This window comes from Cherax quadricarinatus, chromosome 87 (assembly GCF_038502225.1).
Source record: "Cherax quadricarinatus isolate ZL_2023a chromosome 87, ASM3850222v1, whole genome shotgun sequence".
Taxonomy (NCBI): Eukaryota; Metazoa; Arthropoda; class Malacostraca; order Decapoda; family Parastacidae; genus Cherax; species Cherax quadricarinatus.
The window spans coordinates 13,793,487-13,821,048 of record NC_091378.1 but is presented as its reverse complement, the minus strand read 5'-3'; the positions used below and the strand labels follow the sequence as shown (position 1 = coordinate 13,821,048).

The following is a 27,562-nucleotide window of genomic DNA, read 5'->3' as shown; positions in this document are numbered from 1 at the left end:
CAATTTTCCAGGGAGTGAGAGCTGACTTGCGACGAGGCATGGTGAACAAGGGTGACTGAGCCGGCGTTCCCACAATGCTATACATGCGCCTAGATTTTTTGTTTACGGCGCACACCCACGGCGCAGACCCATTCTCTCACATGTAGGCCTATGAGCGCTTTCGCGCTAAATTTGACAGCGCTAGAATTTTGGCGTAGATCTACGGTTTGGATACTCACCGAAAAGCCGTAGATCTACGGGACGGACCCTGAAAGGGTTAATCCATTCCGAAACCTAGCTCGTAACTCAATTTGGTCATGTATCATATCAGTTTTCCTCACTGAAATTAACTGAAATGCAATTAATCTGTTCCAGTGGAATTCCTGCTCTCGGGAGGCAGGAGAAAATACTTCAATAGAGTGCTAATATCAACTCTGTGGCTTATATATCTATCAACATCGATCTAATATGACATAATAAAGAATATAAATAACACAGAAACATGATACATGTATATACTCAAGAATGAATAAAATGTCTTTATGTGACAAGTGGTGGCAACCACTCCCGCTACCACTCTGACCATATCTTCCCATTCTTCCCTTTCTGAAACAATGTATTTACAGTGGACCCCCGAGTTTCGTGATTAATCCATTCCAGAGAGTCTGCCGACTGGCGAAATTCATGATTGGCAAATCTATTTTCCCCATAAGAAATAATGGAAACCGAATTAGTCAGTTTTAGACAGCCAAAAGTATTAACAAAAAATAATTTTTTTAAAGGTTAAATATAGATTTACATACAGAAAACAATGACAAATAAATATAAAGCACTAATAAAATGGATAAATGAACTTTTAACATCACACTTAACCTTTATTGTTTCTTGTTGGTGTAGGAGGCAAGAGGAAGGCGAATTTATTATGCTTCAATATGACGCTAATATCATCTCTACGGCTTATTTATCTATCACAATTCATCTAATATGACATTATAAACAATATTAATAACATAGAAACATGATATATACTCTAGAATGAATAAAATATGTCATAATGTATGAGAGGCGTAAATGGTGTAAAATATGTCATAATGTATGAGAGGCGTAAATGGTGTAAGTGTTGTTGTTGGGTTTAAGGGCTGCCACTGAGAGAAGCGTGTTGGTGGTGGTGGAGGCTTTGGCCACCACCACCATCACATTTAAACAATGTATGTAATTTATAAATAAGAAATATTTACATTTTAATTTATAAATACATTTTAATTTATAAATAAGTTTATTCAGGTATACACAAATACAGTTACATACATAGATTATCATACATATCAGCATATGTGTAAAGTACCCAAGATAACCCAAAAAATTCAGGAGTGACATAATTCCATTGGTGCCCTTTTATATTTACACTTATATTTAGTTTAATACTTACACTTTTATATTTACACTTACCTTGGAGGAGATGTTAGTTTAATTAGTTAGTTTGATGAAGAAGATGGATGTTGGCAGAGGTTTAGGGTGGTGGAAGATAGCAGGGCAGTGTATGTTCAGTGGTCCTATACACATCCAACAACATTGGAGAGTTACTATCATGTTGTTTTTCTATCACTTACTCGCTTAACTTACTTGCTACACTGTTAATTCTACACTTTATCGCTGGCTGGAGCTATAGCCTTTATCGATACCTGCTGCTTTAGTATCATACATATTGTAGAATCACTGCAGAAGGCACATTCTCCCCTCTCTCTTCCTCCTCTACTTTAGTACTTTGCTATGAGATTTTTCTTGAATTCTATCGTGTTTCTCAACTTCTTTACCAAAGGGTTGGCACTATGAGCTTTCTTTGGGCCCATGGTGGCTTATTTAGCAGTTGCAAGCACAAAAAACAATGAATTATTATGAAATGTGTTGTATGAACCTGTGGGGTGATGGTCACATGCTGGTAAACAATGGCACACTGAGTGTGAATAGTGTGGGAGACTGGCTTTGTGTGCACGCTGATGGGCAGGCGCGTACCAGAAGGTCGCCAAATCACGAGTCCAATCACGAACCACGAAGCTAAATTTTGCCGAAAAAACTTGCTGAGTCGGATTTCACGAAAGTCACGGCTGCTGTTCGGCAGCCGTGACTTTCATATTAACACCCTACTATTCTTGGAAAGTGACACAGAACACGAGTTTAGTGGTTTTGACTCCAATATAGCCACTAAAGATCAAGGAATTAGTGAAACTTTTGATGATAACCCAAATGACCCTCAGGCCATGACCTCTGGGGTGGCCAGTGTAGATAGTATGGACAGTATGGCTAATGTGGCCAGTGTGGCCACAACAGACCCTCAGCCCATGATCTCTGGGGTGTTAGGTAAGACACATATGCAACAGTTAGGTATCTTAATTTCGAAACGTTTCGCCTACACAGTAGGCTTCTTCAGTCGAGTACAGAAAAGTTGATAGAAGCAGAAGAGACTTGAAGACGATGTAATCAGTCCATCACCCTTAAAGTTTTGAGGTGGTCAGTCCCTCAGTCTAGAGAAGAGCATTGTTTCATAGTCTGAAACAATATGGAGTTGAAGTGACAGGATGGAGCCTTATATAGCGCCAGGAGGTGAGACGTAGGTCACTAGTAGAACGCAGATGTTGGGATGTCAGGTCCCTCTCAAATCCAGCCGTTCTCACTAGTAGAGGTTGTCGAAGTTGAATGCAGGTCTGTACCAAGATACCCTTGTGTTGCAGTGTCAGACAGATTGTTCAATCTCTGGGGTGGCCAGTGTGGTCAAACCAGACCCTCAGCCCAGCACTACTGAAGTGGCCACTGTGGCTAATGTGGCCACAACAGACCCTCAGCCCAGCACCTCTGGGGTTGATAGTGTTACTTCCCAAAGGCAACTCTGCAAGAGGAAATTACCATTTTCCATACGTTTTGGTGATGACGATAGTGAAAGTGATATAAGTGATGATGATGAAATTGATTTTATGCCGAGAGATGATTCATCGAGTGAAAGTGATTATCATTATTCCCCAGTGAAATGTACTTTTAGGCGTCATAACCTGTGTTCAGGCAGTGTGCCATATGCAGTCGGTGGCAAGGGTCGTATGAAGTCACAATCCGAGACCCCAGCCACTGATAGTGATAGTGATCATGAAGGTAAATATGCTGGGATGGAGGAAGAGGGAGTGGTATGGTGCCTGGACCTTGTGGCACGGTGCATGAGCAGACAAAGGACCGCCCGGTACCCTCTCAACCATATGCCGCCTCCACTCCTGTCCTCCCTCCTGCTCCCCCATGCCCCATGTCCACCCTGCACCATCTGACCGTGAATGGAACTGGACGGAAAGTACACCATTTGTGCCACATCCTTTCAATTTTGATGCCAGTGGAAGTGACATCATGCCACACTGTCCCATCACAAATGAGTCTACAGAGTTAGACTATTTTCAACTATACTTTGATGAGCCGATAATGAACCTAATTGTTACCCAGACCAACATGTACTACCAGTATACAATGGACCACACATATGTTTCAGAGTCTTCACAGCTGTTCAGGTGGAAAGATACAACTGTGGCTGAAATGTATTTATTCCTTGGTACTGTCATGCTTATGCCACACACATATAAGAACAATATAGCACACTACTGGTCCACAGATCATTTCATCAGTACTCCAGTCTTCCATGACCTCCTTCCCTGCAATGGATTCACTCTGTTGCTACAAATGTTGCACTTCTCAGACAGGAATACGCCAAACAGAAATGACCTCATACACAAAATCCAGTAATTGTTTATGTATCTGAAGCAAAAATTCAGTGCCTACTTTTATCCATTCAAGAACATTGTTGTCGACGAGACCTTGGTTCCGTTCAAGGGACGACTATCATTCAAGCAATATATACCAAGCAAACATAATCGCTTTCGTATAAAACTTTTTGTTATGTGTGACTGTGAGACTGGTCTTGTGTTGGATGTCATTATCTACACAGGGAAAAACACACTTGACAATACCAGGCACATGTTGGGCATTTCTAGTGATGTTCTTTGCAAGATGATGGGGCCATACCTTGGCAAGGGTCATACATTGTACACAGACAACTGGTATACAAGCCCTATGCTCACTGATTTCCTATGTGTGAACAATACTGATATATGTGGAACAGTGAGAAGAAGTAGAAAACAGAAGCCAAGGTTCACTGGAGGAAGTCTAGTGGAAGTGTTTCATGCCAATGACATCATGGCACTGATGTGGCATGACAAACGGGACGTGACGTTGCTGTCAACCATCTACAGAAACGAGATGGTACAGACAGACTGAGAAGGTTCAACAATGAACCTATTGTAAAGTCAGCTGCTGTCATCGACTATACAAACAATATGCAACTAGTCGACAAGTGTGACATGATGATAGGGTTTGTTGACTGTGTGCGTAGGAGTCGCAAGTGGTATACAAAAGTGTTTTTCCACCTTGTAGATACTGCAATGCTCAATGCCTTCAACATGTACGAAATAAAGACTGAGAAGCGACAACGATATGCAGAATTCACCCTCAATGTCATCAAGCAGATAGCGAAAAAATATGGTACCACACCTATACCTGCCACTCTACAGCGGCCTGTCACCCCACAACCAGAGGGTGAAGTTCTCAACCAAATAATGCCTAACTGTCACTGCCTAATACCACTACCATCTACTCCAAAGAAGAAGTATTCCCAGAAAAAGTGTGTTGTGTGTGCTTACACTAAACAGCGGCCCCAAGTGCGAAAAGAGACACGATTCATATGTCAGCAATGTAGGGTGGCACTCTGTATGAATGCATGCTTCTTGGAGTATCATACAGTGGTGGCCTTCTAGAAACATAAATGGGACTTGTAAATACTTTGTGTATATATATGTAAACAATAGTATGTGATTGAACCAGGTGTACAAATTCATTTATCAGTGTGAACATGTGTGTTTGTGACAGTATGATTACTAATTCAGTACCAAACATTTGTATCTCAACAAGAATTGGCTATGAAATCAAAAGATCTGCAACAAAACATTATTAACATAACATGAAAACAACAAAAAATAGAAAAGAACTCTGGAAAAAAATGATAAATGTTTATTATTTCTGCAAGTGGTAGTGCTCCATGTTATAAGCACCAACTTCGCAGGCTTATATCTCGGTACTTACAGATCCTAAAAAAAAATTTTTTACCCTATAACATTTATAAAAATGCACTCTTCAATTTAAAAAAAAAAAATTATTTTTCAAAATACTACTAGTTGGAGCGCTGCACAGGTAGATCTACGTTTGGACAGTTTAAGGGTTAAGATCAGTGTTATCAGTGTCTTCACTACTATCAAGGTCAGTGTCATAAGCAACAGGTGGAACAGATATAGGAGTGTCCTTACTATGTGGCAGCTTTTAATGACGACTCACAATCTGGATATATCTTCTTGTTTTTCTTCAAGACATCAACCACATTAATCCTTAAACTGTCCAAACGTAAATCTATGTTCACCTGTGTGGCACTCTGAATATTTTGAAAAATAAAAAAAAGCTCATTTCCGCAGAAAGTCGCTCTGCCACGTCTGAAGGATGACCAGGAACATTGTCTAATACCAGGAGGCACTTCAGGTCTAATTTCTTTTCAGTTAGGTAATTTTTCACAGTGGGGGCAAATGCAAATGGTGTAACCAGTCATAGAAAAAGTCCCTAGTGACCCATGCCTTACTGTTTGCCCTCCACAGCACACACAAATTAGCCTTGAGGACATTGTTTTTCCTGAACACTCTGGGAGTTTCAGAGTGATACACCATTAAAGGCTTCACTTTGCAATCACCACTAGCATTGGCACACATCAACAGAGTAAGCCTGTCTTTCATAGGCTTATGTCCTGGGAGTGCCTTTTCCTCCTGAGCAATGTAGGTCCTGCTTGGCATTTTCTTCCAAAACAGGCCTGTTTCGTCACAATTAAACACTTGTTCAGGTTTGAGTCCTTCACTGTCTATGTACTCCTTGAATTCATGCACATATTTTTCAGCTGCTTTGTGGTCCGAACTGGCAGCCTCACCATGCCTTATCACATTATGAATGCCACTACGCTTCTTAAATCTCTCAAACCAACCTTTGCTGGCCTTAAATTCACTCACATCACCACTAGTTGCTGGCATTTTTTTAATTAAATCCTCATGCAACTTCCTAGCCTTTTCACATGTGATTGCTTGAGAGATGCTATCTCCTGCTATCTGTTTTTCATTTATCCACACCAATAACAGTCTCTCAACATCTTCTATCACTTGTGATCTCAGTTTCGAAAACATAGTTGCACCTTTGGCAAGAACAGTTTCCTTGAATGTCGTTTTCTTGCCCGCAATAGTAGTGATGGTTGATTGGGGTTTACTATACAACCTGACCACCTCAGAGACACGCACTCCACTCTCATACTTAGCAATGATCTCTTTCTTCATCTCCATAGTAATTCTCACCCTTTTTGCTGTAGGGTTGGCACTAGAAGCTTTCTTGGGGCCCATTGTCACTTATTTTGCAGGTGCAATCACTACAAAGGCTGTGATAATATGAAATGTTCCAATTGTATGTTTGGAAGCGACCGTGGTGGCTGGCTGGCTGGCTTGTAAACACTGGCACCCATGGGACAAGTGAGGCGCGCTCAGGCCAAAGTGGACGTGTCTTGAACAGAACGAATAGCATTGGTCGGGTTTTTTAGCGCTAGTCGAGGCAAAATTTCTGCGATAAAATGTATCGCTAGTCGGATTTATCGTTAATCGATGCCATCGTTGGTCGAGGGTCCACTGTACATTCACAGTAAATTCGTTACTTATCTTAAAGTATTTGTAATCTTAATATAGGGTGAGAGGTGAGTAGTACTTATTTGTAGGAAGTCAGGTGCAGGTAGCCCAGGTGTAGGTAGCCCTGGCTCTTAGTCTCATACTTAATATATGATATTTAAAACACCCCAGAGAGGTAAAATACACATACAGTACCCTCATTATTTACTTTAAAATATGTGTAGTCTTAACATAGGAAGAGAGGTGAGTTGTATTTATTTATAGTAAGTCGGTGTAGGTAGCCAGTAGGTGTAGCCCGCGTGGGCTACACCTACCGGCTACCTACACTGTGGCCCAGAGCCATATTATTAACATCGACATACCTTGTTCACTGAATTTAATCATTTCTAACAACTACCTTTAGATGCCATCATAAACGAAGGGAGAAGTAATGAATAATTCATGCCAAAAATTGTAAACAAAAGCAGAGTGTGGGAGTGGCTGGGCCAAACGCAGATTCATACACGTTTTCTCTGATGGCTGAGCAGAGAAAACGTAATGTTGTCGCTCCGCCCGGCTACCACACAGGTCCACAAGTATTATTATCAGAGCACATATAAAATATGCAATAAATGCCAGACAACAAATTTACACTAACTTATATTAAGTTAGCAATAGAAATAGGCATTAAAAACACAATAAAAGGTAAGATACACACAGAGTACACTTATTACTTACTTTAAAATATTAATATTAATATGTGAGAGGTGAGTGGCAGGGTGTTTATTGAATAAAATCAGAATGGCACACCATCATCCTCTAACTTGGCACTTCAAGCAAGAGGCTTACGACTTCTCTTTTTATCACAGCTAGCCTTAGACGCCATCGTCAATGAGAGCCAACTAGTTAACGAAAGAGTAAACAAGAGAGAGAACGAGATACAGAGTTGAGACAATGTAAGAACACAAACTGAACATGTAATGGGCGATCACTTGGTCAGGCGAAATAAATGCGTATTAATATGTGTCTACTTTTAGTTCATTCACATACGTTTGTAAGAGTTTGTAAAACATTTATCTCAATATGTTTTTATTATAATACTAATTACCTCACAATACAAATACTCTTACATTGTGTACAAGTTGTACAAGTTAGTACAGAATAAACAAACAACAATGGAAATAAGTCACTAACTTTTTTGGGTTATCCTAGGTTCTCTACACATATGCTGCTATTATGATAATTCTATGTAACTGTATTTGTGTATACCTGAATAAACTTACTTACACACCATTTTTAGAGTGAATAATAATAATAATAATAATAATAATAATAATAATAATAATAATAATATTATTATTATTATTATTATTATTATTATTATTATTATTATTATTATTATTATTAATGATAATAATAATATTATTATTATTATTATTATTATTATTATTATTATAATAAAAATCACTAAACCCACAAGGGTCGTGAATTGCTATATATAGAGTAAAGGCATACAAAAAGAATATTTTTCTACAGTTACCCCCCAGTGTTTGACTAGAGAAAACATAATTCTTCTGACACTACTAACACAGCCGCTTTGTAAAGAAATCTTATATTTACATCAATTTTTTATTCTGTGAGTGTATGTATCATGTTTATATGCTATGTAATGGGTTTCATATATAATTTTGAGGAAAATATCATGGATTAGTGAAAATGCCTATATTGATGTAAAACAAGACATTTAGTGTGCCCAAGAGTGATTTTTATTACGTAGTATTGGCGTCATGAGTAGAGACTTAGTGATTTTAATGTGTACCTGCACACCAGCACAGTGTGTAAGTATATTTAGGTACAGGTACACATAAGTATAATTATCAGAGTACATATAAAATATGCAGTAACTTTAAAACACTTGAAATTTTGGAAAGTTTCCTGACATAATAGATGTGGTCACGTAAAATGTAAACAAACCAGGGTGGGGGGTGCCATATTTGAAAGACCGCTTGCCATATAGCAAATTTTGGTCATAATTTGACATCGCCATATTAGCGGAATGCCATAAGACGAAACGCCGTAAAGCGGGGCCTTACTGTATGTGTTTATGGGAAAATTGGTTCCCAGTTCCAAATGCTCGAGTTATTTGCAAACAATTTTCAAGGAGGCGACACTGTCATAAGGTGAGGTTGTACTGTCCCTGTATTCACTGTATTTATGTTCACCATATCTGTGAGGTGAATCATAGAATTGATGAGGGAAAAAGAGTGAGTGGTGCACTTAGGAGTCTGTGGAGACAAAGAACTTTGTCCTTGGAGGCAAAGAGGGGAATGTATGAGAGTATAGTTTTACCAACGCTCTTATATGGGTGTGAAGCGTGGGTGATGAATGTTGCAGCGAGGAGAAGGCTGGAGGCAGTGGAGATGTCATGTCTGAGGGCAATGTGTGGTGTGAATATAATGCAGAGAATTCGTAGTTTGGAAGTTAGAAGGAGGTGCGGGATTACCAAAACTGTTGTCCAGAGGGCTGAGGAAGGGTTGTTGAGGTGGTTCGGACATGTAGAGAGAATGGAGTGAAACAGAATGACTTCAAGAGTATATCAGTCTGTAGTGGAAGGAAGGCGGGGTAGGGGTCGGCCTAGGAAAGGTTGGAGGGAGGGGGTAAAGGAGGTTTTGTGTGCGAGGGGCTTGGACTTCCAGCAGGCATGCGTGAGCGTGTTTGATAGGAGTGAATGGAGACAAATGGTTTGTAATACTTGACGTGCTGTTGGAGTGTGAGCAAAGTAACATTTATGAAGGGATTCAGGGAAACCGGCAGGCCGGACTTGAGTCCTGGAGATGGGAAGTACAGTGCCTGCACTCTGAAGGAGGGGTGTTAATGTTGCAGTTTAAAAACTGTAGTGTAAAGCACCCTTCTGGCAAGACAGTGATGGAGTGAATGATGGTGAAAGTTTTTCTTTTTCGGGCCACCCTGCCTTGGTGGGAATCGGCCAGTGTGATAATAAAATAAAAAATATCTGAGAGTACAACAGTACTTTCATTCTAGCATTTTTTGTTATCTTCAAAGTGCAGAATATTCAACAGACATTACTGAAGCTTAACAACTCCCTGACTAAACCTCTGTTTGTCTGACACAACTGGTGCATCAAGAAGCTTCTTATACCAGTAAATATTCTCCCCTGCTATCTCTTTTATTTACTATATTTAACTTTTTCAATCTTTTCCAGGATAAATATTATTACCCACTTAAAGTACAAGGTGATTAAGTTTTAATCTCTAAAGATGTGTTATTGAAATTATGTAGATCAGAGTTAAGTATAAGCTTTACTTAGCCTGTACTTAACACCAGTTAGTGTTTTACCCTTCATAACCTGGGATACCTCACTGTAACCTTGAGTACCTCACTGTAACCCAGAGTACCTCACTGTAACCCAGAGTACCTCACTGTAACCTGGAGTACTTCACTGTAACCTGGGGTACCTCACTGTAACCTGGAATACCTCACTGTAACCTGGAGTACCTTACCTTAACCTGGGGTACCTCACTATGACCTAGAATACCTCACTGTATACTGGGGTACCTCACTGTAACCTGGGGTACCTCACTGTAACCTGGGGTACCTCACCATAACCTGGAGTACCTCACCATAACCTGGAGTACCTCACCATAACCTGGAGTACCTCACCATAACCTGGAGTACCTCACTGTCCATTCAGTGATCAATGTGATAACATGTGGTCTTGGTTTTTATCAATTAATAAAATGCTGCAGAAAGACAGCAATAGGTAATTTATTTTCCTTTGGTGGTTGACAAACAAACAAAAATTATTTCTTTGCAAGATTACATTGAGATTATGAAATTACAATAATGAGTTGCAGTGCAAAGAGAGCCACTATCATGCCATGGCATTATGGGCAGACTTAATTTAATGGCTTTCAGACTGTAAGCATGCCACTGTAAGAAGTTCAGCTGATGGAATTTAGTACAGTAGGTACTAGTTCTGACTCCTTCCTCTTGTAAGCCCAGTAATTATGACCACGTTTTTAAAAGGGTGGGCCAGTACACCAGCAGAAGGCCTCAGTCAGATGACCATAAGCTCCAATGGAGGGTCATCACATGACTACCGTGTCAAGAAACACTTGTCCTGTTTTGTGATGAACCTTATCTAACCTAACCTAACCTGTTAGAGATGGTAGAGCGTCAGACAACAATTTACAGACAATGTTTGTGGCCCTTGTCCATTTTTCTGTTTATTCACGAAACCTAGGTAAAACAACTGTATATTTCAGCTGCAGTCAGAGACATGCTGAAGAGGGTCCCTGACTGAGACCAAAATATATACATATATTGTACTAATGGGAAAGTGGTACAGAATTCTTCCTCTGTAAGCCATGCGTGTCGTAAGAGGCGACTAAAATGCCGGGAACAAGGGGCTAGTAACCCCTTCTCCTGTATATATTACTAATTTTAAAAAAAGGAACTTTCATTTTTCCTTTTGGGCCAGCCCACCTCAATGGGATATGGCTGGTACATTAAAAGAAAGTACCAATGCCTGAAATTTCTGCTTTTAGCAAAGTCTCCTGTATGTTTTCCTATTTTCTCAATACCTGGAGGTTACCTGGGGATCAATGCCCCCGCGGCCCGGTCCATGACCAGGCCTCCCGGTAGATCAGGGCCTAATCAACCAGGCTGTTACTACTGGCCGCACACAGTCCAACGTACGAACCACAGCCCAGCTGATCCGGCACTGACTTTAGGTATCTGTCCAGCTCTCTCTTGAAGGCAGCCAGGGGTTTATTGGTGATTTCTGTGTGCAGATTCAGGACCATTCCATCCAGGATTTTCCAAGTGTAGATTATAATATATCTCTGTCTCCTGCGTTCCAATGAGTACAAGTCAAGTGCTTCCAAGCGTTTCCAGTAATTAAGGTGCTTGACAGAACTTATACGTGCAGTAAAGGTTCTCTGTACACTCTCTAGATCTGCAATTTCACCTGCTTTGAACAGAGATGTTAATGTACAGCAGTATTCCAGCCTAGAGAGAACAAGTGATTTGAAAAGGATCGTCAATGGCTTGGCATCTCTCATTTTGAATTTTCTCATTATCTATCCTATCAATTTCTTTGCACTTGTGATCGTGGCACTGATCCCAGGTCCTTTACATTATTTTTCCACTGTATTGTATAGCCAGAGTTTGTAGTATACTCTGTTTTAGTTATTATCCCCTCCAGTTTTCCATAACAGAGTAGATGGAATTTGTCCTCATTGAACATCATATTGTTTTCCGTTGCCCACTGGAAAACTTTGTTTATATCTCCTTGGAGGTTAAATGTGTCCTCAATAGATGACAGCCTCATGCAGATCCTAGTATCATCTGCAAAGGATGATACAGTGCTGTGGGTGATATCTCTGTCTATGTCTGATATGAGGATGAGGAACAAGATGGGGGCAAGTACTGTGCCTTGTGGAACAGAGCTCTTTGCTATGGCAGCCTCCGATTTAACTCTGTTGTTCGATTGGTTAGGAAGTTGAAGATGCATCTCCCCACTTTGCCAGTTATTCCTTTAGCATGTATTTTGTGCGCTATTATGTCATGATCGCACTTGTCAAACACTTCTGCAAAGTCTGTGTATATTACATCTGCATTCTGATTTTCTTCCAGGGCATCCAAGGCTATATCATAGTGATGCAGTAGTTGAGAGAGGCAGGAGCGACCTGCCCTGAACCCATGTTGCCCTGGATTGGCATTAATGAAATATTACCCTCAGTTTTGCCACTTTTTTTTTTCCATTTCTGAAAACTGTTTTGATATACTTAACCTTTTGACTGTCACAAGCCCCTTTCTGAAACTGTCATTCTATGTCGCAAAATATTTGAAAAAAAAAAAAATTATTTTTTCTGATGAAATGATAGAGAATCTTTTCCTGATGCTAATGACAGAAAAAGTATGAAATTTGATCGAAAACTTACGGAATTACGCTTCTGCGAAGTTAGCGATCACGGCGATATACATGTATATGCATCAGCGATTTCGCTGATTTTTAGCCATATTTTCAGCCAATTCCATTGTTCCAGTCGACCAAACTCATGGCAATTTCTTTAGAATTCCATTTTTTCTATCAATTGAGTACAATAAACTGCCCATTTACTGATTTTAACTACCCAATAAAGTGGTCAGAAATTTGGAATTTGGCCAATTTTATGCAAATTAAAAAAGATGCCAATTTCAAAACAGGGTCCAGAATAAACAATGCAGACATTCTTGGCACTAAAATAACATATCCTCTGTTCATTAGTCACGTCTCTAGGCCCCTCTTATATTACTCTTGCTTACTATTTTGATTTTTTGTTCACACAAAAAATAGAAGATTTACTGTTATGCAGACTACTGTATTATTGTAATATCAGTGCACTAGTGAAAGAATATTAGACTCCCCAGTTGACGTGTATTGGACGTGTAGTGTGATTTATTTACTCTCGAACATTTCCACTACATACTTTGAGCTCAATTTCAAGGTCGTTTTCGTTGTGAAATTAATCAAAATCACCACTATTTCTGTAATATGTTTTTCATTCTATCAAATGAGACCATGAAAACGAGAATACAACCATAAATACTATACAAAAATACAGTGGTCCCCCGCTTTTCGTAGTTCCCGGCAATTGTAAAATTCGCCAATCATAGGGGTATTTTCGTATAAACATGGACACGCTTTTCATAGGTTGACTCGCGAGTCATAGTTCATCCAGGACGCATACCCACGGCGTGAGCCGGGGCGGCAGCCAGTCTGGCATTGTTTACCAGTGAGCGAAGGTACCCTCATGTGCTCCAGCGAAATATTTCATAATATTCCATTTATTTTAGTGCTTGCAAGTACTAAATAAGCTACCATGGTTCCAAAGAAAGCTCCTAGTGCCAAGCCTGTGGTAAAGAAGGTGAGAAATATGATTGAATTTAAGAAAACCATCACTGAACAATATGAAAGTGGTACAAGTGTGGCCGAACTGTCCAGGATATATAAGAAACCCTTGTAGATGAATGGTTCAGAGAACCGACATGTTGATAAATTAGACACATATGCAACTCTTGGGTATCTTTATTGAGGAAACGTTTCCATTCATCTACAAATCTATCAAACACTGCAACTTTTTGGGATCTTAATACTTAGGAATTCTTCGCTTGCCTAATTCTTGGGCACGACCTACTTCCACATTGAACAAATGTGACACGACCTAATGACTGCTGCACCTCTCCTGCCATACGGTTTATAAGCTGCTTCTCCGCTGATATGCCGCATTCTATTCAAGATTGATGGACTGAACACATCGACTCAAGGTTGAGGGACTGATTACCTCATTCTCCTCCTGTTCTTCAAGTTTCTCCTACGTATGGACTGATGAAGCCACTGTGTGGCGAAACGTTTCTTTCAATAAAGATACCCAAGAGTTGCATGTGTGTCTAATTTATCATAAGAAACCCTACACAAACTTATGTTCCATAGTGGCCAAGAAAAAGGAAATAAAGGATGCTGTTGTTGCAAAGGGAGTAACTATGCTGACAAAAATGAGATCACCAGTACTGGAAGAGGTTGAGAAGTTATTATTGGTGTGGATAAATGAGAAACAATTAGCAGGAGATAATCTTATGACTTCGATTATTTGTGAAAAGGCTAGGCAGTTGCATGAAGATTTGGTAAAGAAACTGCCTGCAAATAGTGGTGAAGTGAGTGAATTTAAGGCCAGCAAAGGCTGGTTTGAGAGATTTAAGAACCGTACTGGCATACACAGTGTGGTAAGGCATGGTGAGGCTGCCAGTTCGGACCACAAGGCGGCTGAAAAATATGTGCATGAATTCCAGGAGTACAGAGACAATTGTTCAATTGTGTTCAATTGTGACAAAACAGGCCTCTTTTGTAAGAAAATGCCAAAGAGGACCTTCATTACACAAGAGGAAAAGGCAATGCCAGGACACAAGCCTATGAAAGACAGGTTGACGCTAATGTTCTGTGCTAATGCTAGTGGGGATTTCAAAGTGAAGCCATTACTAGTGTACCATTCTGAAAATCCCAGAGTGTTCAGGAAAAACAATATTATGAAGAGTAAATTTTGTGTGTTTTGGAAATCTAATAGTAAGGCATGGGTCACGAGGGAAATTTTCGTCAAGTGGTTCAATGAAGTGTTTGGCCCTAGTGTGAAGGAGTATCTCCTGGAAAAGAAATTGGATCTCAAGTGCCTGCTAGTAATGGACAATGCACCTGCTCATCCTCCAAACTTGGATGACCTAATTTTCGAGGAGTTTGGGTTCATCACATTAAAGTTCTTGCCCCCGAATACCACTCCTCTCCTCCAACCCATGGACCAGCAGGTTATTGCAAACTTTAAAAAACTCTACACAAAAGCAATGTTTCACAGGTGCTTGACTGTGACCATAGACACTCACTTGACCCTAAGGGAATTTTGGAGAGAACACTTCAGCATCCTCCACTGCATAACCCTTATAGGTATGGCTTGGGAGGGAGTGACTACCAGGACCTTGAACTCTGCCTGGAGAAAATTGTGGCCAGATTGTGTCGACAAGAGGGATTTTGAAGGATTTGGGACTGACCCTAATGAGCCTATGTCTGTTGTAAAATCAATTGTGGCACTGGGGAGTTCCATGGGGTTGGATGTGAGTTTGGAGGATGTGGAAGAATTGATGGAAGACCACAATGAAGAGCTCACCACTGAGGAGCTGCAAGAGCTTCAGCAGGAAGAGCAACACATTGCAGCTCAGAATCTTGCTGCAGAGGAGGAGGAAGAGAGATGGAAGAAGGTGCCCTCTTCAGAAATTAAAGAGATTTTTACTATGTGGGGTAAGATGGAAAGCTTTATGGAGAAACATCACCCTAACAAGGCTGTTGCAATCCAGGTTGGCAACATGTACAGTGACAAAGTCTTGGGCCATTTTAGGGAAGTGTTAAACGCCAGAAACAGAGCTCTCTCCACAGTTATTTTGTGAGACAGGACTCCAGTGACTCTCAAGGTGGTCCTAGTGGCATTAAGAAACAGAGAAGAGAAGCAACCCCAGAAAAGCAAATGGTACCTGAGGTGTTGATGGAAGGGGATTCCCCTTCCAAACTATAAACAATCCACTCTCTCTCCTCCTCCAGTCTCCCATACACTAAGAAGAATCTCCAATAAAGGTAAGTGTTATGCTGTTAATGTTTCATTCATCATTTCCCATTGTATTGTTTATGTACTACATGTATATTTCATGTTAAAAATTTTTTTTGTTTTAATACTTCTGGGTGTCAGGAACGGATTAATTGTATTTACATTATTTCTTATGGGGAAAATTGATTCGTAAATCGTAAATTTCGTTTATAGTAATGGCTCCAGGAACGGATTAATTACGAAAAACGAGGGACCACTGTACACCTCAAACTCGGCATTTTAATCCAAAAAACACAGTCAGGGTTTTTTTTCTCATTATGCACTGCATGCTGCAAGACTTTTTTTTATACAGTGCACACTGACCACACAGACCCATTCTCTCACATGTGGGCCTACTAGCTTTCTCCTGCTTGATTTGAAGCCACAGAATTATCGAGTATATATACACCTACCATCCGACTTATGACCAAGCTTGGTTCCGACCAACCGGTCATAAGTCAAAATGGACGTAAGTCGAACCATTGAAAATTGCCGACATATTGGGTAGGGCATAATGTCAAACCTTTCCTATACAAACTACCTACATAGTACTGTAATGTAATGTACAATCATTATTTCATTCTTTTTACCATAATTTACTTCTATTGTTATATTTTAATTATTTATGTACTGTATATAATGTATACATGGTAGTGAACTGTATTGTAAATTTTACATCGCATACAGTATCATATGTTACTGTTATTTTTATGTATTGTCGACACAGTGAATGGGAGAATACCACTGGTAGTGTCATCCTGCCAGAATGTAGTATAACCTATACCCTAAGTAAAGAGAAACAACTCTGGAACATGTGTAATACGTATCCGGCTGGGTCTGTGGTTGGCCGGGTGGGTGGCTGGCTGGCTGGATGGGTGGGTGGCCGGGTGGTTGGCAGACTGGCTGACCGAATGTGGCTGTCTCTCTCTCTGTATCTCTCTCTCTCACAGGTACACGTAAGTGAAGTTATCATACATATTATAAATTACCTAGGATAACCCAAAAAATCCAAAGTGCTATACAGTGGATCTGTGCTCCAGTGCCCTAAATTAATAATAATATTAATAATAATTGGCAGTTTGAAGGGATATGTTGTGTATCTTTATATGTGTATGCTTCTAAACTGTTGTATTCTGAGCACCTCTGCAAAAACATTGATAATGTGTGAGTGTGGTGAAAGTGTTAAATGATGATGAAAGTATTTTCTTTTTGGGGATTTTCTTTCTTTTTTTTGGGTCACCCTGCCTCGGTGGGAGACGGCCGACATGTTGAAAAAAAAAAAAAAAAAAATTAATAATCATTATTATTATTATTACAATAATACATTTTCTTTTTTTTTTTTTTTTCAACAAGTCGGTCGTCTCCCACCGAGGCAGGGTGACCCAAAAAAGAAAGAAAATCCCCAAAAAGAAAATACTTTCATCATCATTCAACACTTTCACCACACTCACACATTACCACGGCTTTTGCAGAGGTGCTCAGAATACAACAGTTTAGAAGCATATACGTATAAAGATACACAACATATCCCTCCAAACTGCCAATATCCCAAACCCCTCCTTTAAAGTGCAGGCATTGTACTTCCCATTTCCAGGACTCAAGTCCGACTATATGAAAATAACCGGTTTCCCTGAATCCCTTCACTAAATATTACCCTGCTCACACTCCAACAGATCACCAGGTCCCAAGTACCATTCGTCTCCATTCACTCCTATCTAACACGCTCACGCACGCTTGCTGGAAGTCCAAGCCCCTCGCCCACAAAACCTCCTTTACCCCCTCTTTCCAACCCTTTCGAGGACGACCCCTACCCCTCTTTCCTTCCCCTATAAATTTATATGCTTTCCATGTCATTCTACTTTGATCCATTCTCTCTAAATGACCAAACCACCTCAACAACCCCTCTTCTGCCCTCTGACTAATGCTTTTATTAACTCCACACCTTCTCCTAATTTCCACACTCCGAATTTTCTGCATAATATTTACACCACACATTGCCCTTAGACAGGACATCTCCACTGCCTCCAACCGTCTCCTCGCTGCTGCATTTACCACCCAAGCTTCACATCCATATAAGAGTGTTGGTACTACTATACTTTCATACATTCCCTTCTTTGCCTCCATAGATAACGATTTTTGACTCCACATATACCTCAACGCACCACTCACCTTTTTTCCCTCATCAATTCTATGATTAACCTCATCCTTCATAAATCCATCCGCCGACACGTCAACTCCCAAGTATCTGAAAACATTCACTTCTTCCATACTCCTCCTCCCCAATTTGATATCCAATTTTTCTTTATCTAAATCATTTGATACCCTCATCACCTTACTCTTTTCTATGTTCACTTTCAACTTTCTACCTTTACACACATTCTCAAACTCATCCACTAACCTTTGCAATTTTTCTTTAGAATCTCCCATAAGCACAGTATCATCAGCAAAAAGTAACTGTCAATTCCCATTTTGAATTTGATTCCCCATAATTTAATCCCACCCCTCTCCCGAACACCCTAGCATTTACTTCTTTTACAACCCCATCTATAAATATATTAAACAACCATGGTGACATTACACATCCCTGTCTAAGACCTACTTTTACTGGGAAGTATTCTCCCTCTCTTCTACACACCCTAACCTGAGCCTCACTATCCTCATAAAAGCTCTTTACAGCATTTAGTAACTTACCACCTATTCCATAAACTTGCAACATCTGCCACATTGCTCCTCTATCCACTCTATCATATGCCTTTTCTAAATCCATAAATGCAATAAAAACTTCCCTACCTTTATCTAAATACTGTTCACATATATGCTTCAATGTAAACACCTGATCTACACATCCCCTACCCACTCTGAAGCCTCCTTGCTCATCTGCAATTCTACATTCTGTCTTACCTCTAATTCTTTCAATTATAACTCTACCATATACTTTTCCTGGTATACTCAGTAAACTTATTCCTCTATAATTTTTACAATCTCTTTTGTCCCCTTTCCCTTTATATATAGGGACTATACATGCTCTCCGCCAATCCCTAGGTACCTTCCCCTCTTTCATACATTTATTAAACAAAAGTACCAACCACTCCAACACTATATCCCCTCCTGCTTTTAACATTTCTGTCATGATCCCATCAGTTCCAGCTGCTTTACCCCCTTTCATTCTACGTAATGCCTCATGTACCTCCACCACACTTACATTCTGCTCTTCTTCACTCCTAAAAGATGGTATACCTCCCTGGCCAGTGCATGAAATTACCGCCTCCCTTTCTTCCTCAACATTTAAAAGTTCCTCAAAATATTCTCGCCATCTACCTAATACCTCCCTCTCCCCATCTACTAACTCCCCTACTCTGTTTTTAATGGACAAATCCATACTTTCCCTAGGCTTTCTTAACTTGTTTAACTCACTCCAAAATTTTTTCTTATTTTCATTAAAATTTCTTGACAGTGCCTCTCCCACTCTTTCATCTGCTCTCCTTTTGCACTCTCTCACCACTCTCTTCACCTTTCTTTTACTCTCCATATACTCTGCTCTTCTTATAACACTTCTGCTTTGTAAAAACCTCTCGTAAGCTACCTTTTTCTCTTTTATCACACCCTTTACTTCATCATTCCACCAATCACTCCTCTTTCCTCCTGCCCCCACCCTCCTATAACCACAAACTTCTGCCCCACATTCTAATACTGCATTTTTAAAACTATTCCAACCCTCTTCAACCCCCCCCCCACTACTCATCTTTGCACTAGCCCACCTTTCTGCCAATAATCACTTATATCTCGCCCGAACTTCCTCCTCCCTTAGTTTATACACTTTCACCTCCCTCTTACTTGTTGTTGCCACCTTCCTCTTTTCCCATCTACCTCTTACTCTAACTGTAGCTAACTAAATAATGATCTGACATATCAGTTGCCCCTCTATAAACATGTACATCCTGGAGCCTACCCATCAACCTTTTATCCACCAATACATAATCTAACAAACTACTTTCATTACGTGCTACATCATACCTTGTATATTTATTTATCCTCTTTTTCATAAAATATGTATTACTTATTACCAAATTTCTTTCTACACATAGCTCAATTAAAGGCTCCCCATTTACATTTACCCCTGGCACCCCAAATTTACCTACTACTCCCTCCATAACATTTTTACCCACTTTAGCATTGAAATCCCCAACCACCATTACTCTCACACTTGATTCAAAACTCCCCACGTATTCACTCAACATTTCCCAAAATCTCTCTCTCTCCTCTACACTTCTTTCTTCTCCAGGTGCATACACGCTTACTATAACCCACTTTTCACATCCAATCTTTATTTTACTCCACATAATCCTTGAATTTATGCATTTGTAGTCCCTCTTTTCCTGCCATAGCTTATCCTTCAACATTATTGCTACTCCTTCTTTAGCTCTAACTCTATTTGAACCCCCTGACCTAATCCCATTTATTCCTCTCCATTGAAACTCTCCCACCCCCTTCAGCTTTGTTTCACTTAAAGCCAGGACATCCAGTTTCTTCTCATTCATAACATCCACAATCATCTCTTTCTTATCATTTGCACAACATCCACGCACATTCAGACTTCCCACTTTGACAATTTTCTTCTTCTTATTCTTTTTAGTAATCTTTACAGGAAAAGGGGTTACTAGCCCATTGTTCCCGGCATTTTAGTTGACTTTTACAACACGCATGGCTTACGGAGGAAAGATTCTTATTCCACTTCCCCATGGATATAAAAGGAAAAGTAATAAGACCAAGAACTATTAAGATAAAATCAAAGAAAACTCAGATGAGTGTGTATAAATAAATGTGTACATGTATGTGTAGTGTGACCTAAGTGTAAGTAGAAGTAGCAAGACGTACCTGTAATCTTGCATATTTATGAGACAGACAAAAGACACCAGCAATCCTACCATCATGTAAAACAATTACAGGCTTTCATTTTACACTCACTTGGCAGGACGGTAGTACCTCCCTGGGTGGTTGCTGTCTACCAACCTACTACCTATACAATAATAATATACAATAATATACCTATACAATAATATACCTATAATAATAATAATAATATACCTATACAATAATACATATGTACTAATATTAATAATAATAATATTATTATTAAGCTATAATATAATAATCGTGTCCACTCATTACTTACCTTAAAATATCTGTAGTCTTAATGTAGAGTGAGAAGTGAGTAAACAAGATTAAATGAATAAATGAGAGTGTAGAATGTTCACGAGTTATGTAAACAAACGTTGTTGTTGTTGTTGCTGTTACCAGCCCGGACACGAATGGTTTCTGTTCACTCTGTCAAGCTGACCAGAAAAATATCTCATTGGTTAATTTATATGTTTATATGTTATGTAGCATGTTTATTATATAATTTTGAAAAAAAAAAACATAGGTGGATTAAGCAAAATGTCTATATTAACGTTTTATACACATTTAATGCACCTCAGTGATTATTATTATCATCATTATTAATATGGTGTCTTCAAGACCAAGTACACTCTTAATGAGTGGCTCTAAGACAGACAAGCAGACAGAAAGACAAATGCACAGGTAGACAGAAAGACAGACACACAGGTAGACAGAAAGACAGACACACAGGTAGACAGAAAGGCAGACACACAGGTAGACACAAAGACAGACACACAGGTAGACACAAAGACACACTGGTAGACAGACAGACATAAACAGACACACAGAGATACAGACAGATACAGATATACAGGCAGACAGATAAAGACAGGTTTATGCGCAACAATGAAAACAAATAGAGAGTTCAAGAGTAAGAGCCTTTCTTGCCACAATCTCCAGTGCAAGATTCAGACTTCATCTTAGGGGCCATGGTGAAATTTACTGTCCAGTTAGTACAGTTAATACAATATGATGTTGCTGATAGGGCAGGGTTACTCAAACTGATGCTGCCTGCATGACGCATTGCCGCCGCGAGTATTATCAAATATTGTACAGCCATGTGCATCAGCAGGCCCAGCCCAGCTGCCAGATGCACGGTCATAAGTCGAGTGGACGTATGTCGAGCAGGTTGTAAGTCAGATGGTATGTGTACATCCAAAACACTGGCTCGTAAGACATACATATACGGCCGAAACAGTCAAAGGGTTAACAGATCTTCATTTGTGCTTCATTTTTTATCCATATGTTTTCTCACATTTGTCCATAAACACACTACATTAGAGAGACATAGATGAAAAGTCTTCACAAAGCATGACCCTTTTCAATCCAGAAGAGAACAAAATGACACTTACCACTGGCTGATCCATTCTAAAAAATGCCATGTGTGCTGGTCGATTTAGCAGGTTAGAAAAGGTAATAAATGCATCTGCTTCATCCATATTAAGAAGCAGCGTTGCCGCCAGAAAGGACATACCCTGCACATAACCAACATCTGGACGGTAACAGGCATAAGCTCCTAAGATGTTATGAAGAGGGTCATGGTATGGTCCACCCTGTAACAATTATATTTCAGAGTTAATTTCATATATTTTTTTTTTGCTTAACAAATGTTTAACCCGTAAACGGTCCAAACATACATATACATTTTTACCGTTAGTGCCCCAAACGTATATATACGTTTTATTAGTCATACATTTATCATTGCCACAATAAGCCTCAGCTGCCTAGACATGAGAGAATGGGTGTGTGCACTCACTGTGCACCATATTAAAATAATTGGGGATGCCTTGGTACCATATGCTCTTTTTTCCTATTAAAAACAAAAGATTTTTTTTTTCTCAAAAATGTTGGGGCACTATGGTAGGTAACGTATATATACGTTTGGACAGTTTACGGGTTAATTTACTATAGCTATGTATCACATGCAGGTCAGTGATGATATCGCTGCATTAAGAAGAGGTGTAAAGAATGCATTAAATTAGATGTATATTTCAGTTGCTGAGTGACAGGAGAAAGGTATTTCTGTAGTGCATAACCCCAGCCCCTTTGTACTTGATAGCAATATTGTAAAGTGTGGCATAAGTTTCTAGTGCAGCCAAATACAGTGAAACCCCAGGTTTCAGCCGCTTTGGGTTTTGCCCACTTTTTTCGGCCAAATTTTGTCCAACGTTTCAGCCAGCGTACCAGACCTGTCTGCCTGCCTGCACAGGTGTCGTCAACCAGTCTAGCGTTGTTTATCCTTGAGTGAACATTACCCTGTGCTCTTGTCATCTTGGCCAGCCAGCCAGCCATTAATTGTGACTGTGAAAAGTGTGCAAACTTTTATTGAAAAGTATCACCCTGACCAAGCTGAAACAAGCCACATCTGCAACATGTTCAGTGACAAAACCTTGTCCCACTTCAGGGAAATCTTGAAGAGACCCCAGAAACAGAGCATTCTTGACAGTTATTTTGTGAGACAGGGGTCCAGTGACTCTCAAGCTGGTCCTAGTGGCATTGTGTCCTAGCAGTGCCTTTTCCTCCTGGATAATGTTTGGCATTTTCTTCCAAAACAGGCCTGTTTCGTCACAACTGAACAATTGTTGGTGTTCGAATCCTTCAGCCTTTACATAGTCCTGGAATTCGTGAACATACTTTTCAGCTGCACATTTGTCAGAACTTGCAGCCTCACCATGACTTACAACACTGTGTATGCCACTACACTTCTTAAATCTATCAAACCATCCTTTGCTGGCCCTAAATTCACAAACTGCAGCACTTGTTCCAGGCATTTTCTTTGCAAGATCTTCATGCAGCTGCTTTACCTTCTCACAAATGATCGACTCCACAATACTGTCTCCCACTAATTCTTTTTCCTTAATCCACAATAATAATAACTTTTCCATCTCTTCCAATATTGGTGTCCTTTGTTCAGTTAGAAAAGTTACTCCTTTTGCAACATTAGCATCTTTGATTTGTTCTTCTTTGCCAGGATGGATGTAATTGTTGATTTATTCTTGCTGTACATCCTGGCAAGTTCCACCACCTTCATATCACTCTCAAACTTTTCTATCACTTCACGCTTAAATTCCATGGTGTTTCTCACTTTCTTTACCACAGGAACTTTGCTAGGAGCTTTCTTTGGAGCCATAGTTACTTATTTCACAGTTGCACTGCAAGAAAAACCACTAAAAACAATGGTAAACAAGCGAAATGTTTGGATGTATGAGTAGAAGCTTCCTCAGCCACCGAGAGACAAAACCAAACTGAAGCGCAAGCTGCCCCAGCTGGCGGATGGACGCCTCCAAAACAGCCAATAATCGAGCAAACGGCTGATAACCAGGCGCCGAAAAACCCGTCAATAACCGAGTTGGTCAATAACCAAACTGGCCGATAACCAGGGGTCCACTGTATATATAATATATGAAATAACTTTAAATTTTGGAAAGTTTCCAGACATAACGGAGAAATGTGCTCACGGAGAATGGAAACAAACTGGGTGGCACATAGTGACCACATTAGAAAGTCATGTGGGAGGAGCCATATAGCAAATTTTAGTCACAATTTGAAATGTTCATATTAGCGGAATGCCGTAAGGCAGGTCGAAAAGTGTTGTAAATGACCAACACCTTGAAAATCTGTGTAGTCTGCAGAAAGGGTAACAGATGAAGTCATGCCTGGATTGCATGCAATCTCTGTGGTAAATGGTCCCATGGATCATGCAGGAACTTTAAACCAGTGACCACTTTTGATATAAAATCAGAAAAATGTTTTTGATTCTGCCCAAATGAGATACACCTGCATGAGAAAATTACATCTATATTAAAAGACAAAAACACCAATAAAATATCCTTCTTGAAAGACATGACAGCTGGGAAAATAAAATGGGTGGGCTGGATTGGGCTGTCTTGGAAAACAGTGCTCCAGAGGGTGCTAGCATTGTCCTGGAGGACAACGCACCAAATGGAGATAGTGGCCCTGGTGATGAAACAGGTAAAAATGACATTATTTAATTTACAGAGGTACAAAGTAGCGATACTACTGGAGATGGAGCAAAAGGGAATGATGCCTCAGGGAACAATGTTGACACATTACCAGTAAAAGCTGGTGGTAGCACTGATGTCCATACAGAAGTGGCAGGTAGTGGGGAAACAGAAAAAAATGCACCAGCAGGGAACTCAGCCACACAAAATCCTAGCAAACAAAATTCCGATCTATGCAAATTCTAAGCCTTGGGTATCTGCAGGCATGGTCTATCTGGTAAAACAAGTGGGACATACACCTTTGACCATCCCAAAAAATGCCGCACCCACATGACAATAGGATGGTGCAACTCTCCTTCCTGTAATTTATTTCACCCCAAGATGTGTCACTCATCACTTCATGAAAGAAAATACTATGATGTATACTGCCAGGCACATCTAAAAGGGACAAGAAGACAAAGACCAGCCAGACTATGGGAAACAAGAGAGGGGAGCCATGCCTTCTCCAGAGAAGGAGGTTTTTTAGTGCCAGGAAGGAAAAAGACTGGCAAGAAATGACAGGAATCTTACACCAACTGAAAGCACTTCTGGAGCAGAGGCATAGTCATTGGCCTCCACTCCAGAACAACAGATATCCAAACCAGCAAATAAAACACCCCAAAATTCCATCAATATAACGACATTTATCTTTGCAAACATAAAGGGTCTAAAGCTGTCAACAAACAACAAAATTCCTTACATCAAGGGACTGCTCACACAGTCAAATGCAATGTTTGCAACTTTCAGAGACCCACATAAAGGATCATTTTGACAATGAAATATGGCTCCCACGTTATAACCTATTCAGATGCAAAAGACTAAACAGGCAACAAGGAGAGGGTTAGCTTGTATTTATGTCACAGAGTCGTTCATTTGCTCAGAACTACTAAACACCTCAAATGAAGTAGTTGAAGCTTTGGCAGTCAAGATTGAAAACCAAAACCTTGTCATTGTGGTTGTATACAAGCCTCCAGATGCAACTTCCCAGCAATTCCAGGAACAGCTTTTGAAAATGGACCACTGTCTGGAATATCTCCCGACTCCTGCCCCAAACATCTTGCTACTGGGAGATTTCAACTTTTATTTTATTTTTATTATCACACCGGCCGATTCCCACCAAGGCAGGGTGGCCCGAAAAGGAAAAACTTTCACCATCATTCACTCCATCACTGTCTTGCCAGAAGGGTGCTTTACACTACAGTTTTTAAACTGCAACATTAACACCCCTCCTTCAGAGTGCAGGCACTGTACTTCCCATCTCCAGGACTCAAGTCCGGCCTGCCGGTTTCCCTGAATCCCTTCATAAATGTTACTTTGCTCACACTCCAACAGCACGTCAAGTATTAAAAACCATTTGTCTCCATTCACTCCTATCAAACACGCTCACGCATGCCTGCTGGAAGTCCAAGCCCCTCGCACACAAAACCTCCTTTACCCCCTCCCTCCAACCCTTCCTAGGCCGACCCCTACCCCGCCTTCCTTCCACTACAGACTGATACACTCTTGAAGTCATTCTGTTTCGCTCCATTCTCTCTACATGTCCGAACCACCTCAACAACCCTTCCTCAGCCCTCTGGACAACAGTTTTGGTAATCCCGCACCTCCTCCTAACTTCCAAACTACGAATTCTCTGCATTATATTCACACCACACATTGCCCTCAGACATGACATCTCCACTGCCTCCAGCCTTCTCCTCGCTGCAACATTCATCACCCACGCTTCACACCCATATAAGAGCGTTGGTAAAACTATACTCTCATACATTCCCCTCTTTGCCTCCAAGGACAAAGTTCTTTGTCTCCACAGACTCCTAAGTGCACCACTCACTCTTTTTCCCTCATCAATTCTATGATTCACCTCGTCTTTCATAGACCCATCTGCTGACACGTCCACTCCCAAATATCTGAATACGTTCACCTCCTCCATACTCTCTCCCTCCAATCTGATATTCAATCTTTCATCACCTAATCTTTTTGTTATCCTCATAACCTTACTCTTTCCTGTATTCACCTTTAATTTTCTTCTTTTGCACACCCTACCAAATTCATCCACCAATCTCTGCAACTTCTCTTCAGAATCTCCCAAGAGCACAGTGTCATCAGCAAAGAGCAGCTGTGACAACTCCCACTTTGTGTGTGATTCTTTATCTTTTAACTCCACGCCTCTTGCCAAGACCCTCGCATTTACTTCTCTTACAACCCCATCTATAAATATATTAAACAACCACGGTGACATCACACATCCTTGTCTAAGGCCTACTTTTACTGGGAAAAAATTTCCCTCTTTCCTACATACTCTAACTTGAGCCTCACTATCCTCGTAAAAACTCTTCACTGCTTTCAGTAACCTACCTCCTACACCATACACTTGCAACATCTGCCACATTGCCCCCCTATCCACCCTGTCATACGCCTTTTCCAAATCCATAAATGCCACAAAGACCTCTTTAGCCTTATCTAAATACTGTTCACTTATATGTTTCACTGTAAACACCTGGTCCACACACCCCCTACCTTTCCTAAAGCCTCCTTGTTCATCTGCTATCCTATTCTCCGTCTTACTCTTAATTCTTTCAATTATAACTCTACCATACACTTTACCAGGTACACTCAACAGACTTATCCCCCTATAATTTTTGCACTCTCTTTTATCCCCTTTGCCTTTATACAAAGGAACTATGCATGCTCTCTG

General features: G+C 40.2%; 1 protein-coding gene across 1 annotated transcript in view; it reads right to left on the bottom strand.

The window, feature by feature from the left end:
* LOC128703844 (TBC1 domain family member 14) overlaps positions 1–27,562 on the bottom strand; it is a 104,297-nt gene that overhangs the window by 34,463 nt on the left and 42,272 nt on the right. Inside the window, exon 4 of the mRNA XM_070103779.1 lies at positions 22,222–22,422. Within this exon, the coding sequence (XP_069959880.1) occupies positions 22,222–22,422 (201 nt within the window). The remainder of the gene's footprint in view (positions 1–22,221; positions 22,423–27,562) is intronic.